The sequence below is a fragment of the Oscarella lobularis genome, chromosome 5 (genome assembly GCF_947507565.1).
Source record: "Oscarella lobularis chromosome 5, ooOscLobu1.1, whole genome shotgun sequence".
Classification (NCBI taxonomy): domain Eukaryota; kingdom Metazoa; phylum Porifera; class Homoscleromorpha; order Homosclerophorida; family Oscarellidae; genus Oscarella; species Oscarella lobularis.
In genome coordinates this window covers 188,293-212,738 of record NC_089179.1, presented here as the reverse complement: position 1 = coordinate 212,738, position 24,446 = coordinate 188,293, and the positions used below count along the sequence as shown (strand labels likewise).

Here is a 24,446-nt window from a genome sequence, read left to right as displayed (position 1 = left end):
ACCGCTCTGCGACCCCGGGAAAAAATCGAACGCATGCATACGCCCTTAGCCTCTTTTGAGTATAGACGGAATAATAACACTAAAGCGTACTAAAATAAAATTTCGTAAGTCTCCGTGCAGCCATTCGATGCAGTGCGGAAACAAAATAAAAAGGTTTAGACGATACGTACAGAGACTACGAACTAAAGTACAACAGGGAGGGCTAGTTTTACTTATTCTTTGATCTTCCCAGTGGACCCACGATCCGCCTTACTAGCTTCTTGCCTTTCGTCAATAGACCCTTCTTCTTTTTTCGCTGAGTGCTGCTCGTACTCGCGCCGTCCAATGGAGAGGAAGGCGAAGACTAAACAGTGTCGTCGTGGCGCCAAGAAACACCTAAGTCGTCTCAACTAATTACCTTAGTTCCATTCTTTCCTTCTTCAACTTCCCGCGACGAGAGAAGATCGGCATTGAGATTTTCTCCCTCTGCGGCGGACGCGAGAAAATTCGACGGTACGAGTCCGCGCTCTCCGCTCGCCTTTTGTCCCTACAACGACGACGATGTAGTGACGAAGCACTGCAAAGGATGCGTAGATCATACCTGATAAAATCCGTCTCCATCGACATCGCCAATAACGTAGACAAGTTCACCGGCTTTGAAATCTAATTCGACCTGTACAAGAAACCCCCCCCGTCGTCTTTCGAACTAAGATCCTATGACTACGCGTCCCCAAGTCACGTACCTCGGCGTCGGGATTGGGAGACATTTCAGCTGGATCGTAATCGTACAAAGCAATCATTGGCCGGCCTAAGTCGTCAGCTACGAGCTCCCCACCTAGAATGTTTTCTTGACGACGGCTATCTTTAAAAAAAAGGCGAGGACTAGCTGACCGATTGGACTTGGAGTTGATAAATTAGACGCGACGGATGTCTCCTCAATCACGCACCCGCTATCAGCCAATTCGGATATCATGTTATACGGCACCAAGCCTTTACGACCGTTTAATTCGCCACTGTAGAAACCGTCTTCGTCCTTTTCACCAGAAATCTACAGAGAAACGTAAACAGGGGTCAAAGAGAAAAAAAATGCCTAATTAAACGAACCAAAATGATGTCGCCTTTCTGAAAAGATAACTCCTCATCGACGCCGTCGTCGTTCGGCGACATGACGGACGGATCGTAATTAAAGAGAGCGACAAAACGTCGCGGCACGTCGTCGGCAATCGCTTTCTTCGGCGACGACGACGACGACGACTCGACGACGGCAACAATCTCAAACTTCTCCTTCACCTCAATCGAATTAGACGCCGAAGACGGCGAGATAGACGGCCGAACGGGCGATGCAAACACTTCAACGACCTCCTCATCAGTGAGCTCTTCGTCGTCGTCGTCCTCCTCGTCTTTTTCTTCGTTATCAATCATTTGAAACATGTTGATAAGTGCCGCCGGCTTTGTCGAATCAGCAGTCGCTGGTTTAACTCTCGCATGACCATTGCTCATCGCCGCCGCCGCCGCCGCCGCCGCCTTTTTAGCGTGCAATTGAAACACGTCAATGTCGTCGCCGCCGTCGCTAGTCGTCGTCAATTCCGATTCGTCGGCATCGGCGACCGACGGCTCCTCCTTCTCCTTATCGCCGCCGATCCGCTCCTCTTCCGCCGTCTCCTTAAGCAAGGCGTCGGAAAAGGAGACCGGCGCCGATTTCTCGCTCTCGCCGTCCACCGACGTCGTCGTCACGCGAACGCTGTGCGGATTCGCCGTGTAGAGCGTCGAGATAGTGAACTGATTGATCGTCACCGACGTCGATTTGGGATCGTAGACCTGCGTCGCCGTCACGTCGTCGATGTAGACCTTAAAGCCGGTCAATCTCGATTCGGGGCACGACGACTGCGAGACGGGTCTCCAGGAGACGTCGAGAGCGCGCTGTCCGTCGCGTGTGACGCCTACTTTCACGTCCGCCGGAGGCGGAAGAGGAGCTATGAGGAGGAGGTAAGAATCGCGCGCGAGAAACGCGCAGGATCTACGTACGGATGAGCTCACCTTTTCCTATGAGAAGAAAGTCGGAGTCGGCTGATTCGCCTCGATCTGTTACGCTCCGCACGGTTAATTTCATTTTGCCCTTAATCCCATAAGTCCCCGAGTTACGCGAGAGCGACTTAATTAATAATTATTCAATGCGTTTACCGATAGAAAGTCTAGACCTTCGACGAGAGCGCGATGCTTTACATTGCCCGTCGTCTTCGTCTTAAGCGCGCCGTCGATGTAGACGTGATAAGCGTGAATCGCTTTCGGCGGCACGCTCGTCGGCGCCGTCCACTTAATGAGCAAGCTGCGAGCGAATTCTCTCTCGATCTTCAATCCGCTTGGCGGCGGAATTGCGACTGTCAGAAATAGAATTTTGAATTTAAGTAATATTATGTATCCATCAACAATACGTGTTATAAACTAAAGTCCTTGTACCTGATTCTTTTTCCTCCTCTCTCAGCATGCTTTCGTCCAATGTTACAACAGATACGTCCTTCTGAGATTCGTTCAGCGCATCTTCGTCCTCCTCTTCGACCGTATCGAGCTCCGCGCTGTTCAACTGGTATGCTAGAAGGAAAACGCGTGCGCTCGTCGTTCACACAACGCGGAAAAGGTGTGAGAAAAGAGCGCGCGTCGCGCTCTACCTACCGGGACTGAAGACCCGCTTTACAGTCAACTCTACACATCCAAAAAAAAGAAAAAATCAATTTTTAAATCTTTTATCGACGCGAGCGCACGGTACCGTCGTCGGACGCCGGCGGCGACGGCGAAGTGACCGGCGAATCAACGGGAACCCGATTGATGAAATTCGACGGCACGAGACCCTTGCGACCATCTTCCGTCTCCCCTTGGTAGAACCCGTCCTAAAAGAAATAATAGGACCACTTTGGACTTTTTGTTCGCTCACGTCGTCGACGTCGCCGTAAACGTAGACGAATTCGCCTCGCTTTAAAGATAGCTCCGTCTCCGGATTGTCGTTCGGCGAATCCGCGTTGGGATTGTAGTCAAACTTTGTGACGAATACGGACACGCCGCCGCCGCCGTTTTTCCCTTCCGCCGTCGTCGTTTTGTCTTCCTTTTTCGCTGTTTTCGTCGACTTCGTTTCGTCGTCCTTCAATAACTCGAGAACGGCGTCTTCGTAGCCGTCGTCGTCGTCGTCATTGTCGCTTTCGTCGCTGAGCGAATCGTATTCGCTCTCGACGTTCTCTCCCAACGCGGCGAATTCGTCTCGCAGGGAACCAATCGCCGGCGGAGTGCTAACGGTTGTCGCCGCCGCCGCCGCCGCCGAATTCGCTCGTTTTTCATCGTCCGTTTCTGTTTTCGACGTTTTTCTCTTCTCGTTCTCTGGACTTACGATTCCGTTCTTTTTCTTCTTCGCGCTCGGATTCTTGAGAAACGTCATGATATCCTCCGCGTCATCGGAATCGTCCGAGTCTTGAAGACTGTCGATTAGTTTTTCCGTCGACGTTCGTCTTCTCATCGCCGACGGCGGAGACGACGACTTCGGAGAACCCAAGCCCAAATCCAAGTCGGATCCGGTGCTGTCAAGACGTTCAAGACGATCCTTCAAAGCGATTTGCTGCAATTCTTTTTCAGCGCATTCCTCTTCCAGTTCCCGAACGCGCACCTTTACATCAGAAATAGAACAGAACGCATTTTAGTTATATTAAAACGCACGTGCAACTCTTCCACGATGTCATTGCCCGATAGCGACATCCGGAGAGGATTCTGAGTCTAGAGAGAGTTATATATGGCGTGGGGAACGTTTTTTTTTTTTGATCTCACTTCTCTCAAACTGGTGATTTCTGCATCTCGCTCGGCTAGCTTCAATTCGGCGGCTTCCAAGGCGGATCGAAGTTGAACGATGTCGTTCTCAGCGATCTGAATAAATCAATTAGAAAGTTATTTCTTTTTTAAGGGTGCGTTTACCTTGACTCTTTTGTTTTCCTCCTCCACTTTTTTCAACAATTTGGCGTTGTCTCCTTGAGCGACGCTCAGATCGTCTTTCGTCTGCTCAAGTTGATTTTCCACGTCAGCAAACTGCGCCTTGACCTGCTCACGAAAAAAACATTCACAACGAGGGAGGGGGAGATTTTTAATAAAACAGAGCGAACCGTTTCCGCTTCTTTAGCTCTTTCTTCCGCAACGGATATCCTACGTTCGAGATCAGCTCGCGACGTGACGCATAACTCAAGCTCAGCTTCCTAAATAAATACATTATATAGACATTGTTCCCACGTATAGCGTTACACGTACAAGACGAGAATTATCGGAAGCCAATTTCTGCACAGCCGCTTGCAAATCGCGTTCCTTTTCCTCCATCCGCGCGACCTTAGAAACGACGGTACAAAGGATACAAACAAAAGGGGGGGCCCCCCGTGATTATATGTACCTTTTCTCTTAACTCGGCGACGTCCGCGTTTCTCTTCGCTAACGTCGCGTCCAATTGCTTCTTGTTGTGTTCGAGAGCGTCGAAGCGAACTTGAAGATTTTGCAATTGAGCGGCACTCGTCGGATTCTAAAGACGATATATTCCAAATAAATTGATTTCCTTTTCATACGCACTTCAGTGAGATTTCGTTCAAAGTGAAGCTTCTCTTTAGCCATGGCTTTCATCAGATTTTCAAGCGATTCGACCTTCTCCCGCACTTTTACCAACTAAGACAAACCAAACGTTTCTTTCTACGCAATTTTGATTAATTCCTTCTCTACCTCATCCACGGAATCTACACGCATTCCCTACGAGAGAAAAAAAACGTCAGTACGGAATGACATTTATTTTTTTTCTTACCTTGTTTGTCGTCGCTTGATGCAATTCGCGTTCCTTCTTCGCCAAACGTTCGGCAAGCTCGTCTCTTTCTCGCTTTTTCGCCGACAGCACTCGCGCGTGTTCGGCCTGCTCTTTCGCTCTCTCGCGAGCAACTGACCTCTTATACGCCTCCAACTCTCGATTCGAATCGCTCTAAGAGAAAAAAAACGTCTTAATTAAACCACAAACGTTATATATATATATTGATTTTTACATTGGACTGTGAACGATTTGAATCTTTCAGCGATTTATTCTGATCTTCGAGTCTTCGTGCCAATGCCACTAATTCCTTATTTCTCTGTCGCAATCGTTTGACCTTTTCCTCGTGATCCTTGTCGGCGCTTCCGCGTTTCTGAAAAAATGTTTGTATGGGAGTCTGGTCGTTTTGATGAATCTGAATTTTTCGTACCAAGTTGGCGTACTCGGTTTTCAGCGCGGCAATTTTCTCTTCTAATAATCGCATCTGGTCTCGATATCGATTCGTCTTAATCATCATTTCCCTTTCCTTAATTAATTAATTAATTAAAAAATCAGATTCTTAATCAAAGAAACTCACCATTCCCTCCACAATGCTATCGTTTTTCGCCGCACTGCGCTTCTCCCACGATTCGGCCTCGCGAAATCGCGTCAATTCGTCCCCAATCGTCTCCTTTTCGACGACGAGTTGCTTCGCTTGCTGCTGATAGAGCAACGCCTCGCGTTCCTTCTGCTGAACGATGCGCTCGGCGAGTCGTATCTGCTGCGCGTCGCGCGCCGCGTCCTGCTTCGATTTGCGCAGAAGCGCGTCGCGTTCCGCTTCGAATTCGAGTCGCAATCGTCGAGTCGCGTCGACGCTCTCGCGCTCGGCGTCGCGAAGGACCCGCACCTCGTCCTCGAGACGCGTCTTCGCCTCGCGAAGCGTCCACAATTCCTCCATCGATTTCGCGCGATCCGTTTCGACTTGATCGCGAAACGCCTCCATCGTTTCGCGTCGCGCCCCGGCGGCGGCGTGACGGATCGCCGTCGTTTTTTCGCGCGCGAGCTGTTCGCGCACCTGGCGCATTTCCTCGTCTTTCGCTTTGAGCGCGTGTCGAATGTCGTGCTCCTTTTGTCGAGCGAGCGCGTCGCGGAGGGCTTCGCGTTCGGCGGCGTGTTCCGCGTTGAGACGCTTCGCTGCTTCGGCGATCGCTCGATCGCGTTCGCGAGACGCTTCCTGCTTCGCTTGTCGCACGTCGTGCGCTTTTTCGCGTTGGAGTTGCTTCGCGCGCTGGCGTTCCGCTTCGAGGTCGCTTTTTAGCTTCTTGATCGTTTCTTCCATTTGTTTCGGTGGCGCGAGGGTCGTTTGAGGTCGGTACGAGTGGAGGGGTGTTCGTTGCAAGTTGCAAGGAGATCACATCGAAATATAAACAAAACGAGGCACGGTGCCGAAAAGGGGATCTCGATGACTAAAATTCGACGACTATGCTCCACGCAACGGGCGAGCACCCTGGCGGGCCTAGAAGGGCTAAAAGGAAGAATAAAAACACTCTAAACAAAAAAAAGAAAGTGAGCTCCCGGATTACGGTAGTACGCTAACGAGTTACGATAGTAAATCAACAAATAAAATTTATCAATAACATGTATAAGCTAACACAAAATTGCAATATTACTTTTTTACTAGTCAAGTTCCTTAGCTCTCGTTGCGCTCACTTTCTATCTCGCGCAGCCAAGTGAGAGTAAATGACGGACACGTACGTCATGACGGACATCCAATCAGGAACTTCCATTGCAACCATGTCCTCCACTTCTAACAAGGGAGGAACGCCGCCTTCGTCTTCGGCTACTCGAAAGGCAAGCTCAAAATTTTCAGCCTAGAAACGCGTTGAAAAAAAAAATCAAGCAATTGCTGCACTGTTTACCCTGTTCTCTTTCTTCAGCGTGTCAAAGGGAATCTTAGTCGGAAAGAAGTGATGAATGAGAGCACAGAAAGCCATCCCGTTATTCCAAGAGCGCGCGAAATTCGTAACGTTGACGTCCTGGTAAATAAAAAAACACATGAGGAACGCTCTTCAAAAAAAAGACCCTTTTTCTTTACCCTATAGCCATCGGTCTTTTGCTGGACCCACTGCAAAAGCATTTCTTTCTTTGACTGTCCCTCGCCACCTCTTCCGGCTCGAGAACCCGGGGTGAACGTGTGCGACCGCTTCAACGGCTTTTTCTCAAAACCGCCGCCGCCGCCACTAAAGCGACTAGCGCCAAATTTCCTTGACACACACAAGAAAGAAATAAGTAATAAAGCAAACATTAACACCCGCAAAACGATCTCACTGGGCGGCAAAAGCGACGCGGCTTCTTCCCCCACCCTCCGGCTTCCTCGCGTTTATCGGAGAAGCGTCGCGCGTAACAACGGCCGTTTTCACCTGCTCCCAACGAGCTTTGGTAGCCGGAGAAGACGCGGCGGCGGCGGCGGCGGCGGCAGCGTCTTCCTTGACCTCCGGCGTCGGCGACTTTTTCGGCGTCGACGATCGACTCTTAGCGGACGGACGCGACAACAAAGCGCCGTCCGGCACGTCGACGACTTCGTCCGTCGCGGCGACGTTGAACACGCTTTCCTCCTCTTCGCTCGACGACGATTGAAGCGTGACGACTGTCGTCGTCTTTCGTATCATCGTCGTCTTCGACGGCGACGACGACGCACTTACTTTTTTCAATTCGTTTTCCAATTCGTAGCGACTCGCTTCGACTTCGGTCAAACGAGTCTCCAAGCTCTCCGACTCGTGTCGTGCCGTCGCCAATTTCGTCTCGTACTCCGAACGAAGCGACGACTCGACCGTCTCGCATTCGCGACGCGCACGATCCAATTCGTCCTTCAAGTCCGTCATCGCCGCGCGAAAGTCGTCAATCTCCTCCGAGTGCCGTTTCGCTCGAACGACCGTTTCCTCTTCCAAATTGCGTTTGATTTTGACTTCGCCTTGCAAGTCGTTCACCTCCGCTTCGAGTTTCTTTGCGCGATTCGACTCTTTGCGCCAGTTTTCTTTCATTTCTTTCATCTCCTTTTTGAAGTCGAGTGCCTTCGTTTTTTGATCTTTTTCCAGTTGATCGACTTTGTCTTCCAGTTCGATGATGTAATCCATCATCTCCTTTTTCTCGCTCTCCAAGTCCGCCTCCGTCTCGCGCTTCTTGTCGCGTCGCAACGTCGTCTCCTTCGCCGTTTTTCTCAGCTCCCCGACCGTTTTCGTCAGATCGGCTTTCTCGCTTTCCAACTCGGCGACGTCGGCTCTCAAAGCGACGATCGTCTCCTCGTTCGCCGTCGAGCGAGCGCACGCCGTCTCGACGGCCTCCTCCAACTCCTTCGCACGCATCTCGTGCGCTCGCCTCGCTTTTAATCCGTCCGCCTCGAGCTCGGCGATCGTCTTACGAAGCCGCGCAATCGTCGTCTCTTCGGACTCCGCTGCCTTTCTCGCTTTGCTCACCTCGTCGGCGTTGGCGTTTTGCGCTCGCGTCAGCGCGCCGTTCAACTTCTCCGTCTCCTTCTCCAGATCCTGGCACTTTTTTCGATAGCGTTTCGCCGCGGCGCGCGTCGCGCGTATGTCCTCGATCAGCGAATCGTTTTCGACTTCCATCAGATTGATCTTCTCCTCGAACGCCATCACGAGTCCCGTCACCTCTTCGCGCGTCTTTTCCAACTCCTTTTGCTGGGTCTGCTGCGTTCGAATCGTCGTCGCCAGGTCCTCTTCCGTCTTCGCCAGCTGCGCGGCCATTTCCGTATTCTCGTCCTTCACTTCGGCGAATTTCTTCTGAAACGACGCGCGAAGAAAGACGAGCGTCTCCTTGTCCTCCTTCAACTCCTTCGCTTCCGCCGTCGACACTTCGAACTCCTTCAAAGCGTCGTCGAGTTCGACGCGCAAAAGACGACTCTCCCGTTTCCATTTCTCGATTTCGTCGCGCGCCGCTTTCGTCTCGTCGTTCGATCGATCCAAATCGACGCGCAGACGCTCGATCGTGCGCGTCGCCTCGTCGACCGTCGTCTTCGACGTCGCAAACGTCGCCAATTCGCGTTTCAAATCGTCGCGCTCCTTCTCGACGCGTCGTTTCTCGTCGACGACTCGTTCCAATTCCGTTTTGAGACGACCGACGACACTCGGCACCGTAACGGCGGCGGAGACGACAATGGGGTCCTCCGGAGGCGGAGGCGACGGAACTTCCGATTCCGGAAGAGGAGGCGGCGCCGACGACGGTAAGGGAGGCGGAGACGACGAAGGTGGCGGCGGCGGCGGCGGCGGCGGCGCGGAATCCTTGGATTGAAGTCGTTTGACGTTTCGAGGCTGAGTTGCCGGCGACGACAAAAATAGCATGGAATCATCGACATCTACACAGAAGGGTAATCTCGTAAGAAGACTCTCGCTGCTAACGAAGGAGTCGCGCCGATTGCATTATTGCTCCCTCCCTCCCTCCCACTGACCCTATTTTTCTCGACGGACACAAGGAATAGGCAATTACCTACCATTATTCGTCTTCACGCCCGCGCTAAACATTCGCGAGAAGTCGTCGTCCGTGTCGTCGAAGAGCGACGACGACGACGCTTTCGGCTTCTCCGTCGTCGTCGTCGTCGTCTTCTTCTTACTGACGCCGTTCACCGATCTAAAAACGCGGAAGCGAAGCGGATCTCGTCACAGCCCTAATAATTGATCTAATGTCGGTTCCCCGGTATGAAAATTACTTCGTCGTCGAAGTTGGAACCGGAGTCGGAGTCGGAGTTGCGCCGCCCGTTGTTGTTGTTGTTCCCTTTGGTTTTCGAACGATTTTCTTCACGACGATCCGTTTTTTCGTTGTCGTCGTTTTCGCCGGCGGCGACATTGGCGACGTGCTTCCATCGCGACTGCCGCTCTCCGATTTCTTCGCCGGTACGACGACGCTGGAGACGGCTCTATGACCGCCGCCGCCTCCGCCGCCTCCGCCTCCGCCGTGACCGGCATCGACGACGATACTCGATATCTGAATAACACCGCGTACCATGAGTTAGAGAGGGAGAGAGACTGCGGGCTTGTGTGCGAGTGGAATGCACGGTTCCGACTGACCTGGCGCCCGTCAGCTGACGACACTTGAGCGTGACGCGTAACGGATTCCTTAGAAAAGGGACGTTATTTATTGTGAATGGAACGAAGAGGGCGGTTGCTTGGCAATAATAGGCGGAGATAGATCGGAGGTAGCAAAGCTGTTTAGTCTGATCGGATAATAGGCCTCCTCCTCTCATGCGCTCGAGGAGCCGGTCGCGGCAGATGGTCCGGCTTTCCTAATCTACAAGCTTGACTGGGACAGCATCAAAGGGGTTGGCTAAATGCGATTTTCGGCCTAATGTGCGCCATACGGTCCCTCCCTATCTAAATCCTACTCAGTACTACGGCGTCTCGCATCCTGTGCAAAATGCGGACTGTTTACTTTTCGGAGGAATGAAACCTACTAACCTAACTAATTCGTGCGAGCGACGACAAAAAAGTTCGTCGACGGTCGTCGCGTTTATCGTTCGGAGGGAGGAAGGGGAGGAGGGCGTTTACTCTCATCAAGGCATCAGCTCTCATTGCTGCTACTAATGGTAGGGGGCCGAACGACACGGGGGAACAAACATGAGGTCTCCTTACTGTCATCTTTTCTCACGGTGCTAATCGTTCGATTGTCGAGTTTGTGGCACGTTGCGAGTGAAGCCCGACTGGAGAAGAAGCCAGTTATCGGCTATTTCCTTGTTCTACTCGTTCGGGATTCGCTTCCGCGCTTAGCTCGGCTTACCGAAACGGCCGCAGTTTGGCTTCGAAATCTGCGCGTTCTTGTGTTGCTCGACGATGAATGAGTCGGCTGGAGAGCAGCTTTGCTCTCTTGCTCTCCGCAAAGAGACGGAGAGATGCGGGGGTTGTTTATCTTCTCGATGCGCGCACGTGACAGCCTGCGACGATGCGCAGACAAAATGAATATGAATCAACGCGAAGATTAATACGTGACGTCATAAAGAGGTGTGCCATGACAGCTTATCTTAGCATTTGTTTGTTAGTTTTCGTTATTTTCCCGCGGTTTTCGAAGACTGAGAGTCCAGGGACAGGTAAAAAGGAATCAAGGCTACTACGCGCCAATACTTTTCTATAGTAACGTGCTATGACTGCCGTACAAAGGAAGGCTGCCTTCCTGAATATCAGACCAATTGCAAGCCCATAGCTGGGCCCAAGGAGTGTCCTAACAAGCCACCGTGCTATATTCATACTATGTGGCAGAGTGGTTCTCTATCGCGCACGAAATTGACCTGTTCAGGTGAACTGTGTGAAAATAAAAGGCAGTGTACTTGCTATTGCGTCAATGCAACTCACGGTACTAGCAATAATTCTGCAGTAAGCCAGCTCTTGATTTTTTGCACGGCAGTTCCCCGCAAAATTTCGACGGGAAAAGCTATAAATCCGTGCAATGCAAAGCATCGCTGTCGTACGCCCGATTCATGCAGATACACTCCTGGCGACAACCGCTATCACTGTAGCTGTCCAATCAGAAAAGCAGGAGTGTACTGCGAGCGAGGTCACTCTCACATCAATATGTATCCGCAGTCAAAACACTCATCTATATGCGTTGCTTAGATGTTAGCTCGGGATTCGCCTACTTTCGTCGGATAAGCTACGCCGTTTATGAGACGTATTTTCCTCATCCGAAACGAACAGAATTTAGCATAAAATTCAAGACTAAGTCAGCCAGAAGTGCTCTTCTACTATATCTACCGCCGGTGGGAAAGTTCTATTATCACACAGTATATTATGCAGTGTACAGTGAATCCGCTTTTAGGTCAGACCGTATAAAATTTTTTTCGCTTTGGGTATAACAAATGGAGAACTCCATCTTCGGTACAACAGACGTTGAACTACTGGCAGACTTACTAGGGCTGCTAAATTCTAGTAAAAGTAAATGTTTTGTGCAGATTTGATGTGGGAAACGGACAACAAATACTGCAGACTAACTTGAAGGTTGACGACGGACGATGGCATGTTGCTCACATAAAGAGGTACCGTAAAACTCTTCCGGTACAAAAGTAGGCAACTCCTACTTTTAGGTACCAGCACTCTGTGAAATTAACCGTTGACAAAACTATTTACAACAGTCAAAAATATCGAAAAAATATCAGTGCCCGTTTTACCATAAATAACAAAATATACATCGGTAAAACAGTTTGAGTTTGATTGAATACAATTTTTTGTTTTAGGAGGACTTCCGGCTGAAAGCGTTATGCTCAAGCCTTATAAGTCTGGTTTTGACGGGTGCATTGCGAACTTTAAAATGTCGAGAAAAACAATCAAACTCTATAAAGACGCCCTAACAGGAAGAGACGTCTCATTGTGTTCGTGACCATTCATGCGCATTAGAGATAATTGTGACGTCAATAACAAAACAACCAATGAAACTTAATCAGTTCTGTCCGTCAACGAGCAACGGAAAATCATGAAAGGTAGACGATTTTATTTGACGTTTGCACGGCTCGGTATCAAAGAAACAAATGTGTAGTGCATGTTGATTTCATCTGCGTGTCGTTCGTTGCCTGTCTACTGTCGTCGGCGACAGTTAGCGGTAATCACGAATGCGTTTTCGTTTGGTGAGCGCCATATCTATAGAGTATGTGCAGGTCAGAATTCTACGATGATGCCGCCAACGAATATGTCAATGTGGCAAAATATGTCAATGCCAACGAATATGTCAATGCCAACAAATATGTCAATGCCAACAAATACCCCGTCAAATATGCCAACGAATGCGTCGACAAATATGCCAACGAATGCGTCGACAAATATGTCAACAAGTGCGCCAGTTTCAACTAATATGTCAGTGGTATCTACGACGGAGGGACCGACGACAATGGAACCGACTACAATGGGACCGAGTACGATGGCTCCGACTACAATGGAACCAAGCACAGCGGCATGGGCGACTACAATGGAGCCAACTACAGCCGAATCGGTGAATACAACTAGTACGACGGAACCGACTACAATGGAATCGGTAAATACAACGAGTACGACGGAACCGACTACAATGGAATCGGTAAATACAACGAGTACGACGGAACCAACTACAATGGAACCGACTACAGCGGAATCGGCGAATACAACTAGTACGATGCAACCGACTACAATGGAACCGACTACTAGTACGATGGAATCGTCTACAATGGAACCGACTACGATGGGACCTACTACTCAGCACCCAACGACCCACGAGGCCTCCACCAAACCGTCAACCACCCAACACCCAGCAACCGCGAAAGAAGCAACGACTGGGGCACCTCAAGTGACTGAAAGTGCGACTACCGCAAAGCCGAAGACGTCTAAACCGGTTGTCACAAATCGTCCTCCTTCAGTGCCAAGTAAAACTAGCTCAGCTAATTGGGTAGTGTAATTATTCTCCTTGTTTGTCTTAGGTTCAGAAGCGGCTCAAAAGGCTTCCGTTCTTACGATCTTAGCCCTACTATGGGCGCTGTATCTTTCGTAAGAGGCGACCGCCGTTCTCAATAGTTCAATCAAACCCTCCCTCTGAACTTTAACATTTGCAAAATATGACCCACTTCAAACATGAACATTCTATCTACGCACTTACACTACACTAAGAAAAGATCCAAAAAACGCTCTATTTCGCTAGACGAGTGCTGGCGACTCCTCGCAAACTTCCGGATGAGGAGACAACGACGGAGAGCGCGCGTTCTGCACACACGTGCATATAACGCTAGTAGTGTGTGTGTGTGCGAGAAGGAAGGCTCTTTCTTACCTTAAATTTCCTTTTTAAAGCTTTAGTCATCATCGGAGTGAGACCATCGCCAGAACTCTCTTTGAATGAAATTTGAGGAGTGCCACCAGGTGATCTAAATGTCCATTGACTCGTAATAGTATATATATAGTATTGCGGCGGCACCTGCAGACGTTGACTTTTCTTAGTGACTTTCTCAGCTGAAAAGCTTCCGGAGAAGCACTGAAAAAATAACTATTTTCACACAAATGGGTGCGTAGCATTGTTCAGTGTACCTCTTTCTCGTCTTTCTAGGAGAAGGTCTTGTAACGCGACGAAGAGTCACTCCTTTCAAATCAGTAAGCGTAACGAGAGGTTGACCAGAAGAAGTCTCCAAAAAAAGAGAGTAGAGTTTGTTTGTTAATTAAATTTTCAGTGCATTGCATTGTATTACCTTTGAACGAGTTCGCATCGGATGTGATGAACGAAGTTTGACATTCTGTATGTCTTCAAGGGTAATTCTCGGCTTATTTTCCATAGAAAGAAGCTAGAGTCGATACTTCAGTATCATCATCATCATCCTCATCACCCTATAGATATCGTACTTTTCCCTTATTTGCTCCCTTGACAATTCTGATTTTAAAATTGGTGGGACTTCGAATTGGGGGAGGAGGCGGCGGTGGCGGCGGCGGCGGCAGAGGAGTAGGAGGAGCCGATGGCGGAGGAGGAGGAGCCGTCGACGAAAAGTCCACGGAATGGGCCTCGCGACTTTTCAAATCATTCAATTCTGACTGAACTTGACAGAGCTTTTCCCGAGTCGAACTGAGCTCGCGTTCTAGGCGCCGCGAAGGAAATAAAGTGTCCTTGAACGACTCGACTGCCTTGGGAAAGAAATTCAACCTCGATCGTTTCGTCTTGAGTCTAATGTCTAGAGCTACCTGATTCCAGCCGCCGTAGATAGCCGAGACGTTCAATGCAGGAAGCCAAGACGATTGTTGTTCTTCGTTTGCTTCGTCGTCCGAACTTTCTTCTTCCGCAGGCTGTTCTCGTTTCTCGCTCTTGGCCTTTCTGAGTTTGGCTTTATTGCGCTGTCGATTTCGGTATCGTTGCCGCTGTTTCTGCTTTCGAAGAGGCGGCATCACGACGTTTCAATTTTAAACGTTATACGGGGAAGTTGGAATTAACGTCCCGGTTTCGGTTTTGCGTCAATGGCATTTCTGCAGCGTTGTAGTCGCGCGGCGTTCCTTCTCAGGAGGGGACGACCCTTTCCGCTTGTTAGGCAAGCGTCGAGTCTAATGGATCTGCCCGAAACGCACGAAATGCTTCGAAAAACCTGCCGCGACTTCGCCGACAACGAATTGGCCCCAGTTGCAAGCATGTTGGACCAGGAAGCTCGATATCCTGCAAAACAGGTTAAAAAACTAGTACAGGTAGTTCCTTATTCAATAGAAGCGTCAAAAAAAAAGGTAAAAGGAATGGGCGATCTCGGCCTGATGGCTCTAACGACGAGCGAAAAATACGGAGGAACGGGGATGGATTATCTCGCTTATGCTATCGCTATGGAAGAGATAAGCCGGGGCTGTGCATCCACAGGAGTCGTTCTTTCCGTCAATAACGTAGGGGAGAAACCGTGCCACGCCCCTACACCCACTAACCTTCATACATGCAGAGCCTCTTTCTCGGTCCCTTGGAAAAGTACGGAAGCGACTATTTGAAGGAGACGTTCATTGGTCCTCATGTCGACGGGAGTCGCGTTGGAGCGTTTGCACTGAGCGAACCGGGCAATGGGAGCGATGCTGGTGCGGCGTCAACGACGGCACGAGACGACGGCGACTGTTGGGTGTTGAACGGCACCAAAGCGTGGATCACGAACGGGTTCGAGTCAACTGCGGCTATTGTAAGACGACCAATTCATTGTGACCTTGCTGCTCATTTTCGTTTCAATTGAAGGTGTTTGCCACGACTGATAAATCTTTACAACACAAGGCAAATTTAGTATTGAAGTGTCAGGATGCTGTAATCAACCTGTTTAGGGAATTTCGGCTTTCGTTGTTCCCAAACCGACGGAAGGGTTAACGCTCGGGAAGTTGGAGAAGAAGCTGGGCATCAGGGCGTCTTCCACTTGCAATCTCATATTCGAAGACTGTCGAATTCCAAAGGAGAATCTGCTTGGTGAACCAGGACAGGGTTTCAAAATAGCAATGGTGTCTTTGTGCTTGTGCTGGGGGGTAAGTTAGGAGACGCATTTTCTTTGTTTCAGACTGTTCTCGATGCTGGGAGAATAGGAATTGCTGGCCAGGCTATTGGTATAGCTCAGGTACCTTAGGTCCACTTTGAGTGCGAGTGAGCATTCACTACTGTATTCATAGGCAGCGTACGAATTGGCCGTTCGTTACGCTCAGGAACGAAAGGCGTTCAATCAGCCAATCGCGAAAATGCAAACAATTCAGGTGAACGGGAGAAATCCGTCGCGCTCTCCTGTACAAACGATGCTTCTAGAACAAAATCGCGGATATGGCATGTCGCATTGAAAGTTCAAGACTGCTCACGTGGAAGGCCGCTGCCCTGAAGGATTCCGGAAGACCGCACGTAAAAGCCGCCGCCATGGCCAAGCTGACGGCGTCGGAAACTGCCACTTTTGTGTCACACCAGGTAAGACTTTCATCCTTCGATATCCGCTTTCTATTGTGACGTCGAAAAAGGCTATTCAAGTTCTTGGAGGCATGGGCTATGTTCAGGAGATGCAGGCTGAACGGCACTATCGCGATGCTCGCATCACGGAAATTTATGAAGGCACAAGCGAAATTCAGCGTCTGGTCATTGCCGGACAGGTTCTAAAAGAACAAAACGCATGAAAATTCAGTCTGCTTGTTTTTTTTCTGTACCACGCATTCCTTATGAAATTGCTACTGAAAATTCAACAAGACGCACAGATAGACAATAGTAATTCTATGATATGCAAAAGACATCAAAGCGTACACTATTTCATACAGTCTTGTAAAAAAGGCGAGTACTTAGTAATAATTAAAGTCAGAGAAATTTCATGTACTGTATGTAATGTCCGATACGACAGCATCGCAAATACAACTCAATCTACATAATCATAGACGTGATCCTTATCCGGGGGGGGGGGGGGCGACAAAGGAAAACGTTGGGGGAGAGGGATACACAAATATATACCTTATCGCTACTCTGAAATTAAAAACTCCCTCTTCTCTGTACATTGGCACATTACAAAACCAAAATTTAAAATATATAAATCTCTCCCCTTTGCCAATAAGCAGCAGCAGCAGCAGCTCTAGACCCTTTACCGTTACGTTTCGGAGTGAATGAGATGAGAGAAAACGCCGTCCACTTCTCCAGCCAGTGTCTCAGCAACGGACAAGTGAAATGGCAGGCCAGACGAACGACGACCCGTGGTCAGATCCAATCCAAGCCAAGAGAGGGCGTCGTAACGCTCCATTATGAATCTAGACGAAAAAAACGTTGGACAGGCGTCGTTTTATTAGAGCCGTGTTACCTCAAATGTTGCTGGTACAATAGAGGTTTGGTGTGAGAACACACAGATAGAGATCCCTAATTGAAAAAAATCGTCAACTCTCCCGCCCTTAGTCGTGTACCCACTTCACCTTTATTACAGTTGGCGTCGTCTCGTCTTTGCCGGTCTCATCGAGACACACAAATAAATAGCCATTGCATAGACTGCTCTCTGCATCGTTTTTTCCTTTGGTCTTGCTTCCAATTTCTGGACCTGCATCAGCGCCTTTCTCCTCAGAACTCGTTCCGCTCAGCAAAAAGGGCATATCAGTCGGCGTGTCGGCCAACGAGTGCTCTTCCGCTCGAAAATCGGCGATATGCGAGGCAGCGGACGTCGCTTCAGTCGACGGCGGATTGAACAGAAAAGTGTCCACTTCCGACGAGGCAGTCGATTCGCGTCCTCCGCCGTGCTTCGACAATGAAGTCATACTGGTAAGAAGATCGTCTGCTGTCGTCGCCAGGTCGAGTGCGTCGGTGGAGTTGGTCGCTGCGGCGGCGGCAGCTGCGGCTGCAGCTGTCGCCGCGTCGAAGCTTCCCATGTTGGCACTGCCACTTCCGAGTGGAATCGTTTCTGACGAGAGTTCCTTGAAAGTGGTCGGCTGTTTTGCGTCAAAATCCGACGGAAATACAAGCAGTGTCGACGAACTACGTTTGCCTGAGAAGGAAGGCAGAGAAAGGCGTTTACTCGCTAAACCAGTTGTTGTTGGCCTTCTCGCTTTACCTTCCGACGATACGACCCGCAGTTTATCATCCATTTCCAGGCTCACAACTGACGCCGAGAGAATTGTTGAGTGTACGTAACTAGACGGCAACGCTTTCGCAATTCGACAATCAGCGAGCTTCGAATTCGTCGCCAAAAGACGACGACGCGTCAGGAGCCGACGCCACGCAAGCAATTCATCAGAACTCAACGTCGTCGCGCCGCCGACGCGCGTAAAAACGATGCGAAACTGCTGTCGCACGCGAGAGACGAAGTCAACGCAGAACTCGTATAAATTCTTGAAGGCTGAGAGAAGCAGTTGACTCGCGGTCAGATCGTGGGACCTAAGGCGAAGTCAATTTCTCTTCGTGCGCGCGTTTCTCTTTCACTTACTTTGATACTGATATGACGGTCGGTTCTAGTACGCTTCCGCGCGCGTCAGTCAGCACTGCGACCAAGAGCTTATTGTCATTGATCCACGAGTAGCCACAGAAGAGCCAATGGTCCGAAGACGCGCCATCGACGTCATCCAAGCCGTCCGAATCGAAGGACAGCAACGGCGGCGTTTCTTCCAGTGCAAAAACCGGAGTGAAAACGCGAGGCAACGCATTTTCCACCTGAATACATTAAATTATATATATATATTTTTTAATAACCGTTTTCCTTACCAGATTCTTGTTCCAACACAACGCGCCAAACGACGTGAGCAGTTTGCCTCGCGACGGCAGTTGCGTTGACGGTCGACACTGGCCATAAATCGACAGGGCCAAACTCTTATAAGGCCACTCGGACGACGCCTCAGAGCTTAATCGCATGTAGCAGTGATCCAATGTCACGTCGAAAGGCACCGCCTTAGATACATCATTCGCTATTAATTAAAATAATTTAATCTATTTCACGTTCTCACTTGTAGAACGACGTCCGAGCGAATGCGAGGCGGCAACGCTTCGATGATTTCGTGAAAGCAGCGTAGGGTGAATTCCTGATTCGACGGCATTCCGGTCGAGGCGACGTTTCGCGACGGGATAAAGACGTAAACGACGACGGTGAAGCGGGCTTGATCGACGACGCCGGCGGCGCTGTGCGCTTCCGATAGAGTCGTCGAAACGTAGGGTACGACGGCGTGACGGCACGCGCGTGCTACGCTTTGCCATTGCTGGGCGAACGCCGACGTGCCTGTGACAAAATAATAATAATAATAATAATAACAATTGTTTTTTCTAACGTACCTTGTTTGGAAAACCAACTTGTGTCGTCGCTCGACACGCGATCGGTGTATTTCTTACCAGATTTGACTATTCCTTCTCTCGTTTTGGAACTAGGCGTGTGTTTGCCCAGACGACAGTCCTACGTATATAAAATGAAATGATTCGAACGAGACTTCTTGCTTTTCGTATCGCGCGAACGCGCACCTCGTAAACTTGCGACAATTGCTTCAAAAACGTTCGAACGCCATTCAGAGGTTCCGGCGCGACGGCGAAGTAGATGACGTTGTGGGAATTTGAGTACGGTTCCAACTGCAACTTTTCCTACAATACAAATACAATACCAATTGTGTGTGGTCAGACTCTTGGTCAATTATGCTACTTACCCAATTGACCAGCGCAACGGGTGAAACGGAAATAATTTCCCCGTCGTATCCCACCTGCACAGCAGGAACAGGTAACGTCTTCAAACAAGACAATCTCTCTGAAAGAGAAACATTTTTAAACATACTACTTGTTTTCTATATAACTATATAACCAGTATTGGCCAATCTTTCAAATTGTTCAATTGATAACGGTTCGGTATCCGGACCGTCTCGCGCCAGATTGTTTCGCCTTAGCAACGAGTTCAACTCTTTCAATTCCTTGTTACAGAAGTCCTTTTCTCCTCGAATGCAAGACGTCATCACAAGGGAACCTAAATAGAAACTCTATAGATGCGTATCTCTACGGGAAAAGAAAGATTCCCATACCGTCTTCGTCGCCGGCTCGGCTTCCCGGATAGTTGCCGCTGCCGCAGAACGGCGAATGTCTCAGCAGCAATTCTCGTCCCAATTGCAAATTCCGTTCAATCAATCGCCCGTTTAGGATGTCGTTCAGCGGTGTCAATGTCTGGCTGCTCGTTCGCTCCACGACTCGCGCGCCGTTCCATTGCGACTGAAACGCCACAGACGCAAGGCAGTGTCGCTGAAAGAGCTCAATCAAATCCGTCGCAGGCGACGACGACGATGACGGAGGCGGCGGCACTTCGGTCATTTGTTGATTTTTCATTCTCGAAGGAGAAGAAAACGCGGAGGTGTCAAATCCTTCGGATATTTGCCGCACTGGCCGAAGACACAGGGATTTGCTTGCAGGGACAGGTCGCGACGGAGGCGGCGGAAATTCGTACGTGGCGGAAAGTCGCATGTGAATTTGCGACGAGGCGAGCAAACTGACGAGAAGCGAATGCGAGTGCAATGGACCCACAGCCGGATGTCGCATGAGACTTCCCGGCGGCGCCGTCGCCGCCGAGCCGCTGCCATCAGACAAGGCGGGTAGCGGCGTCGAACAGTGCGAGCACGGCGAACTGACGGAATTGACGACTGATCGTGGTGGTACGCGGCCCGTCGTTGCGAGCGACGTCGACGCTGGCGTCGACTGGGGCTGCTGGAGCTGTCTGCCGGATGGGACGATTTGCTTGAAGTCGGGTAATGGGGTGAGAGCGGATCCGCCTAGAAGTATTGGAGTCCTGCAGGCAGACAATTGAATTAGTGCGCACAATGTGTGTGTGTGTGTAAAGGCTCGTGTTTTCCTTACGGTTCTTTAGTGAATGGATTCAACGCTTTGTTCTCATCCTAAAGAAGAGAGAAAATCGTACTAAAGGGAGGTACATTTTAAGGGTCGTTCTACATCTTGCGTTGATGGAATGTAGGTCAAATGAGAATGAGACTTCAACGGGGGCATCATTCCCTTGCTGGGTAATTCAATCGCCGAAAACAGGCAGCTGACGACGCACTCTTCATTCAGCTTCAAAATCTAGCATAGAAGAAAAAACGAGCGATTTTTAAAAACTCGTCCTACGTTCCCTAGTATTTATACCTCGACCGGATATTTCAATTCTTCGGTCGGCGCCGTCGCCGATCGCGCCACGGCGACCGACATCCTCCCTTTCATCTGCTCATGACTTCTCGCCGCACTCCCTTCGTCCGCCGTTGCCGGAGAGGGCTGCTCAAGTGACGACGGCGGCGTGGGAAAGCACGCGTCTACGCCGCCGCCTCCGTCTCGAATTCCCCTCGGAGCGACCATGGTACCGGTCGCGACGCTCTTTCCCGTCGCTACGATTCCGCCAGCACCGACGGCAGAGCCGCCGCCGCCGCCGCCGCCACCGCCACCACCACCGCCAGCGGCGAGAGGATTCGACGTCCCATCGTCATCGTTATCGAAAAGATTGTCTAATTCATTGCCAACGATGACGAGGTTTTCGTGCGAGAAAAAGTCTTTTATTGGCGGCACGGTGGTTGACGTCGTCTTCGCCGACGTTGCCGCTACCGTTTCCGTCGTCGCCGTCGCCGTCGTCCCGTCAAACACGTCGTCGACGGGCGACGGTTCAGGAGAAAGTGGCGACGACGCCAATTTGGTCGTCGTCGTCGTGGAGACGGATCCTTTCCGATTTAATTTCTCGCTTCGTTTCACTTTGGATGTACGCCGCGATCGCGAACCGCTTCGTCTTCTCGTCGATCTTGCCGTTGCCGTTGTCGGCGTCGGCGTCGTTGCGACGTAGGACAGGTCAATGACTTCGTCGTCGTCGTCGTCGGGCGCCCCGGATAAATCAATAGACATCGGATTCGCTGCCGGTTCCTTTTCACTCAAATGTCTAAAACGAAACAATCAATTAATTATTTAATATCGAGGGTTTTTAACCTCTTGGCTGCTGGCTCTCCGTCGTCTTCCGCCCAGTCCATTTCACGCTCCAGAGGGAATTGGGGCCGAGGGCAATCTCTACTGGCAGGCAATCGATATGACTCCCAAACCGACGGAGAAGAAATAGCGTTTGTCGGTTTGTAATCATCTTTCTTGAGAAACGATCGTTTTCCGGGAGACAGCGGTGTATCTCCAGTAGAATTCGGAAGTTGTTGCTGTTGCTGTTGCTGCTGCGTTGCGCTTCCTTTGAGTCGCGACGAGGCCAGCGAAGAATCAAAATTGAACGTCTTTGGATCGAAAGATCCGCCGCTGCCGCCGACGCTGTTCTGAATTGGACTTTGTCCCACTGCGGCGACGGCGGTAAGCAAAGACGTCTGATGCGATCGACGCAGAAACGGCGACGGCAACGGAGACTCGGCGAGGACGGAAGTGGAACGCGATGTGACCGGTAGTTTCGCTGCACCCGTCGCCGTCGCCGTCGCCGTCGCCGCCGTCGTCGTTGACGAAGACGCGGCGGCGGCGGTGACGTGTTTCGCCAGCGCAGCGACGCTCGGACCAAATTCGTTGCTGCAACTCGGGGACGCCTTTTCCGTCACGTCGTCGCCTTGAGGCATTTTTCGACGATGAAATGGAGCGTCTCCTTTTCGGTGTCCGCCGCCGGCTCCTAATGCCGATTGGGCCTCTTTTCCTCTCACTTTTAAACTGCTCTTTTGCCTGGGAAAATAGTGATACGAGCATTACTACGGCGGGTAAGAATTCAATCGTCTAAACGCTCTAAAACGGTATGTAGACGAGTACTGTTTACTTTTCTGTGAGACTAGTTAGAGATACGCCAATATTGTTCAGTATGTGAGCGATAATTTCAATTTCGAGAATATCTTATTATTGACTATAGTGCAAGACCTTACTTCGTTCTTCCACAGTTGCACGGATCTTTATTGAGCGAGCCGACGTGGGGAAAAAAGCCCTTAGAGGTCGAAGCGGACGACGCGCTACTGCCGCTCATACTCCCAATGCTGCCAACAATAGTTTGTTGACTATAAAAAGAACGCGTTTCCCCCTTCCCCCATTTTCGGTCGTCCCACCTCACCTCGACGTCATCGGCGCACTACCGCTAATATTTAATTCCCAACTGAGTTTCGCCAATTCATCAAGCAAGCCAACAAGGGATACTTCGCCTTTCGCCGACTTTCCTCTCAGCGTCTTCTTACGATTTACAACCAAGACGAGAGCCGATGGATAGAGAAGGCGAATTCCTTGGACATCCACTTCAACCAAACCCGGAAGTTCCCCGCCGTCCCGACGCGCCGACGCCGCCATTGCAGCCGCTTTCGGCACGAGAGCCGGATAAAAGACGGACCACTCCTTCAAAATCGCTTCCCGGCCGTCTTTCGCCGCGGCGACGACAAATCGCGGCAAAGGCAATTTCAACGTTCCGCCGACGCCGCTGGGGCAGAGTAAAACTGAAAAGAAGACGTCACACGGGTGGGGAGAGTCGAAAAAAAAAACGACACCTCTCGGCGGAGGTTCCGTCGCCGGTTGCCGGCAACTCAAATGCGACCTATTGAGATATTCGAGTGCCGAGCAGAGTCGCACGTCGACGGCGGCACAAAGCCAGCGGCCACCGTGTACAAAGAGCGAAAAGGCGTATAGAACCGAATCGCTATAGATGAGATGAGACGGTCCGCACCGGAAGAGAGTATACAATATATATATAAATACCGATTAATTGCACATGTTGTTGCCGTCGCCGCCGCCGTCGCCGTCGCGATGGGCGTTGCCACGTTGCGAACGGCGTCGGTCAATTGGGGCTTGACGAACCATCGTCCGACGCACGCGAAACGATTTTCGATGAGAACCCTATAGTTTTTCTTTTCGCCGCCGGGGTTCTATACATATAGTCGCGCGGATGCGATACCTCGTTAGAAGGCAGTGATAGGCGGCAAGCATAGCCGCGTGGCATTCGTCGCCGTCGCTAACGCCGCTTCCAGAGTCGATTTCTGACGGAGGGGGAAGAGGGGTGAGAGGAGGGGGGACCCCCCTGAGGGCCCCGATTCCCGTTCGACGCGCGTCGGGGTCTTCCTTACCTTCCAATTCCGTACCGACAAGCCGTTGCACTTCGGCCGACGTTTCGATTGACGTCCAGAAGACCCACAATTGTCGTCGCCACGTCGTCTCCGTCGTCGATTCGTTCGGTTGCGGCGTCGATCGGGGTCGCGTCGTGGGCGGGGGGCTCGGCGGCGGCGGCGGCGGCGGCGGCGGCGGCGGCGGCGCGACGACGGAATCGATCGATTCGTGACCGTGAAACCAAGCGGCGATGCCGCGTGAGAGCAGGCGATTCCACGCGACGAGCAGCGCGTCGTCCTTGGGACTGGCGAGACCGGCGGCGAGAGCGTAACGACGCCATTGGACGCCGCCGACGTCAATCTGTGTGTGCGTGCGCGCGGAGGGGAAGCGATTAGGATTGGGAGGGATCGGGGGAGAGAGACTAGTCCGGCGTCTAGCGAAGAGGAAATTGGGATCGAGTAGGCGGGCGAGATTCGAAGATCGTCGCGACTTTTCATTCCTTGCTAGGGTATGTCGGTTTTTTTTTCTTCGTCACGGGGGAAAGGGGAGGGTGCCGATCGGATCGCGTTCGTTACTCGCGGTTCGCGCACCAGTCTGAGAACGTTCAGACGATCGGTCGGCGTTCGGTGATCGCGTCGCTCTTCTCCACCAGACGGATCCATGATGGCTAGAGAAAGTAATCCCTATCCCATCGCGCATTCATTTCGGTAATACGGGAACGCTTTGCAGAAGCGGGTTGATACCAACT

The 24,446-nt window shown here is 50.8% G+C and overlaps 6 protein-coding genes across 8 annotated transcripts; 2 read left to right on the top strand and 4 right to left on the bottom strand.

The window, feature by feature from the left end:
- Positions 1-34: 34 nt before the first annotated feature.
- Positions 35-6,333, bottom strand: LOC136187593 (RIMS-binding protein 3-like). 2 transcript variants are annotated; one of them, XM_065975221.1, is made up of 24 exons: positions 5,367-6,333; positions 5,220-5,315; positions 5,025-5,162; positions 4,793-4,963; positions 4,704-4,740; positions 4,567-4,661; positions 4,394-4,519; positions 4,258-4,332; positions 4,116-4,205; positions 3,931-4,053; positions 3,787-3,882; positions 3,679-3,735; positions 2,909-3,628; positions 2,744-2,864; positions 2,650-2,679; positions 2,437-2,568; positions 2,161-2,357; positions 2,017-2,095; positions 1,084-1,952; positions 871-1,027; positions 723-814; positions 581-652; positions 398-526; positions 35-343 (listed from the first exon to the last, which is right to left on the bottom strand). In XM_065975221.1, exons 1-24 carry the CDS (start codon positions 6,105-6,107, stop codon positions 209-211), a joined length of 4,578 nt encoding a protein of 1,525 aa, XP_065831293.1. In that variant the 5' UTR covers positions 6,108-6,333; the 3' UTR covers positions 35-208. The 2 variants fall into 2 exon arrangements, with proteins under 2 accessions (XP_065831293.1, XP_065831294.1); XM_065975222.1 differs by having other exon boundaries at positions 4,567-4,659; positions 4,714-4,740.
- Positions 6,334-6,368: 35 nt separating this feature from the next.
- Positions 6,369-10,712, bottom strand: LOC136187595 (cytospin-A-like). The gene is made up of 9 exons (XM_065975223.1): positions 10,553-10,712; positions 10,408-10,475; positions 9,847-9,894; positions 9,489-9,763; positions 9,273-9,409; positions 7,097-9,137; positions 6,864-7,032; positions 6,688-6,804; positions 6,369-6,639 (listed from the first exon to the last, which is right to left on the bottom strand). The coding sequence occupies exons 2-9, from the start codon at positions 10,411-10,413 to the stop codon at positions 6,475-6,477; spliced, it is 2,958 nt and encodes a 985-aa protein (XP_065831295.1). The 5' UTR covers positions 10,414-10,475; positions 10,553-10,712; the 3' UTR covers positions 6,369-6,474.
- LOC136187599 (salivary glue protein Sgs-3-like) lies at positions 9,331-13,419 on the top strand. 2 transcript variants are annotated; one of them, XM_065975230.1, is made up of 11 exons: positions 10,297-10,859; positions 10,904-11,122; positions 11,174-11,323; positions 11,383-11,525; positions 11,585-11,643; positions 11,718-11,801; positions 11,850-11,956; positions 12,000-12,242; positions 12,299-12,361; positions 12,417-13,154; positions 13,209-13,419. In XM_065975230.1, the coding sequence occupies exons 8-11, from the start codon at positions 12,236-12,238 to the stop codon at positions 13,277-13,279; spliced, it is 879 nt and encodes a 292-aa protein (XP_065831302.1). In that variant the 5' UTR covers positions 10,297-10,859; positions 10,904-11,122; positions 11,174-11,323; positions 11,383-11,525; positions 11,585-11,643; positions 11,718-11,801; positions 11,850-11,956; positions 12,000-12,235; the 3' UTR covers positions 13,280-13,419. The 2 variants fall into 2 exon arrangements, with proteins under 2 accessions (XP_065831301.1, XP_065831302.1); XM_065975229.1 differs by lacking the exons at positions 12,299-12,361; positions 12,417-13,154; positions 13,209-13,419 and having other exon boundaries at positions 9,331-10,859; positions 12,000-12,232.
- On the bottom strand, positions 13,276-14,694 carry LOC136187600 (proline-rich protein 11-like). The gene is made up of 7 exons (XM_065975231.1): positions 14,449-14,694; positions 14,116-14,391; positions 13,965-14,057; positions 13,807-13,901; positions 13,697-13,753; positions 13,553-13,646; positions 13,276-13,488 (listed from the first exon to the last, which is right to left on the bottom strand). The coding sequence occupies exons 1-7, from the start codon at positions 14,647-14,649 to the stop codon at positions 13,423-13,425; spliced, it is 882 nt and encodes a 293-aa protein (XP_065831303.1). The 5' UTR covers positions 14,650-14,694; the 3' UTR covers positions 13,276-13,422.
- LOC136187598 (short-chain specific acyl-CoA dehydrogenase, mitochondrial-like) lies at positions 14,695-16,457 on the top strand. Its single transcript, XM_065975228.1, has 9 exons — positions 14,695-14,922; positions 14,977-15,126; positions 15,180-15,407; positions 15,461-15,496; positions 15,544-15,714; positions 15,771-15,827; positions 15,880-15,960; positions 16,010-16,162; positions 16,213-16,457. The coding sequence occupies exons 1-9, from the start codon at positions 14,719-14,721 to the stop codon at positions 16,363-16,365; spliced, it is 1,233 nt and encodes a 410-aa protein (XP_065831300.1). The 5' UTR covers positions 14,695-14,718; the 3' UTR covers positions 16,366-16,457.
- Positions 16,408-24,426, bottom strand: LOC136187592 (mediator of RNA polymerase II transcription subunit 13-like). The gene is made up of 23 exons (XM_065975220.1): positions 24,289-24,426; positions 23,719-24,058; positions 23,550-23,631; positions 23,354-23,491; positions 23,146-23,294; positions 22,722-23,094; positions 22,540-22,668; positions 21,632-22,345; positions 20,810-21,584; positions 20,621-20,746; positions 20,528-20,565; positions 19,705-20,459; positions 19,491-19,649; positions 19,339-19,436; positions 19,160-19,276; positions 18,977-19,094; positions 18,655-18,923; positions 18,416-18,598; positions 18,141-18,364; positions 17,769-18,091; positions 17,140-17,702; positions 17,031-17,086; positions 16,408-16,980 (listed from the first exon to the last, which is right to left on the bottom strand). The coding sequence occupies exons 1-23, from the start codon at positions 24,358-24,360 to the stop codon at positions 16,824-16,826; spliced, it is 5,958 nt and encodes a 1,985-aa protein (XP_065831292.1). The 5' UTR covers positions 24,361-24,426; the 3' UTR covers positions 16,408-16,823.
- Between the last annotated feature and the right edge of the window lie 20 nt (positions 24,427-24,446).

Bases quoted from the DNA above. Each gene is read 5' to 3' on its own strand.
- LOC136187593 (XM_065975221.1), bottom strand. From the start codon at position 6,107: ATGGAAGAAACGATCAAGAAGCTAAAAAGCGACCTCGAAGCGGAACGC. The intron at 4,520-4,566 runs GTGCGTATGAAA...TATCGTCTTTAG, and splicing joins TTGAACGAAATCTCACTGAA to AATCCGACGAGTGCCGCTCA. The intron at 815-870 runs GTCAGCTAGTCC...AAAACATTCTAG, and splicing joins ATCAACTCCAAGTCCAATCG to GTGGGGAGCTCGTAGCTGAC.
- LOC136187595 (XM_065975223.1), bottom strand. The intron at 9,764-9,846 runs GTCAGTCGGAAC...GGTGTTATTCAG, and splicing joins CGTCAGCTGACGGGCGCCAG to ATATCGAGTATCGTCGTCGA. The intron at 9,138-9,272 runs GTAGGTAATTGC...CCTTCTGTGTAG, and splicing joins GGGCGTGAAGACGAATAATG to ATGTCGATGATTCCATGCTA.
- LOC136187599 (XM_065975229.1), top strand. From the start codon at position 10,715: ATGCGCAGACAAAATGAATATGAATCAACGCGAAGATTAATACGTGAC. The intron at 10,860-10,903 runs GTAAAAAGGAAT...ACTTTTCTATAG, and splicing joins GACTGAGAGTCCAGGGACAG to TAACGTGCTATGACTGCCGT. The intron at 11,526-11,584 runs GTGGGAAAGTTC...ATCCGCTTTTAG, and splicing joins TTCTACTATATCTACCGCCG to GTCAGACCGTATAAAATTTT.
- LOC136187600 (XM_065975231.1), bottom strand. From the start codon at position 14,649: ATGCCGCCTCTTCGAAAGCAGAAACAGCGGCAACGATACCGAAATCGA. The intron at 13,647-13,696 runs GTGCCGCCGCAA...ATGGACATTTAG, and splicing joins AGAAAAGTCAACGTCTGCAG to ATCACCTGGTGGCACTCCTC. The intron at 13,489-13,552 runs GTAAGAAAGAGC...ACGTGTGTGCAG, and splicing joins CTTTAAAAAGGAAATTTAAG to AACGCGCGCTCTCCGTCGTT.
- LOC136187598 (XM_065975228.1), top strand. From the start codon at position 14,719: ATGGCATTTCTGCAGCGTTGTAGTCGCGCGGCGTTCCTTCTCAGGAGG. The intron at 15,127-15,179 runs GTAGGGGAGAAA...TCATACATGCAG, and splicing joins TCGTTCTTTCCGTCAATAAC to AGCCTCTTTCTCGGTCCCTT. The intron at 15,961-16,009 runs GTGAACGGGAGA...CGATGCTTCTAG, and splicing joins CGAAAATGCAAACAATTCAG to AACAAAATCGCGGATATGGC.
- LOC136187592 (XM_065975220.1), bottom strand. From the start codon at position 24,360: ATGGATCCGTCTGGTGGAGAAGAGCGACGCGATCACCGAACGCCGACC. The intron at 22,669-22,721 runs GTGAGGTGGGAC...TTCTTTTTATAG, and splicing joins AGTGCGCCGATGACGTCGAG to TCAACAAACTATTGTTGGCA. The intron at 19,277-19,338 runs GTAAGTAGCATA...TTTGTATTGTAG, and splicing joins CCGTTGCGCTGGTCAATTGG to GAAAAGTTGCAGTTGGAACC.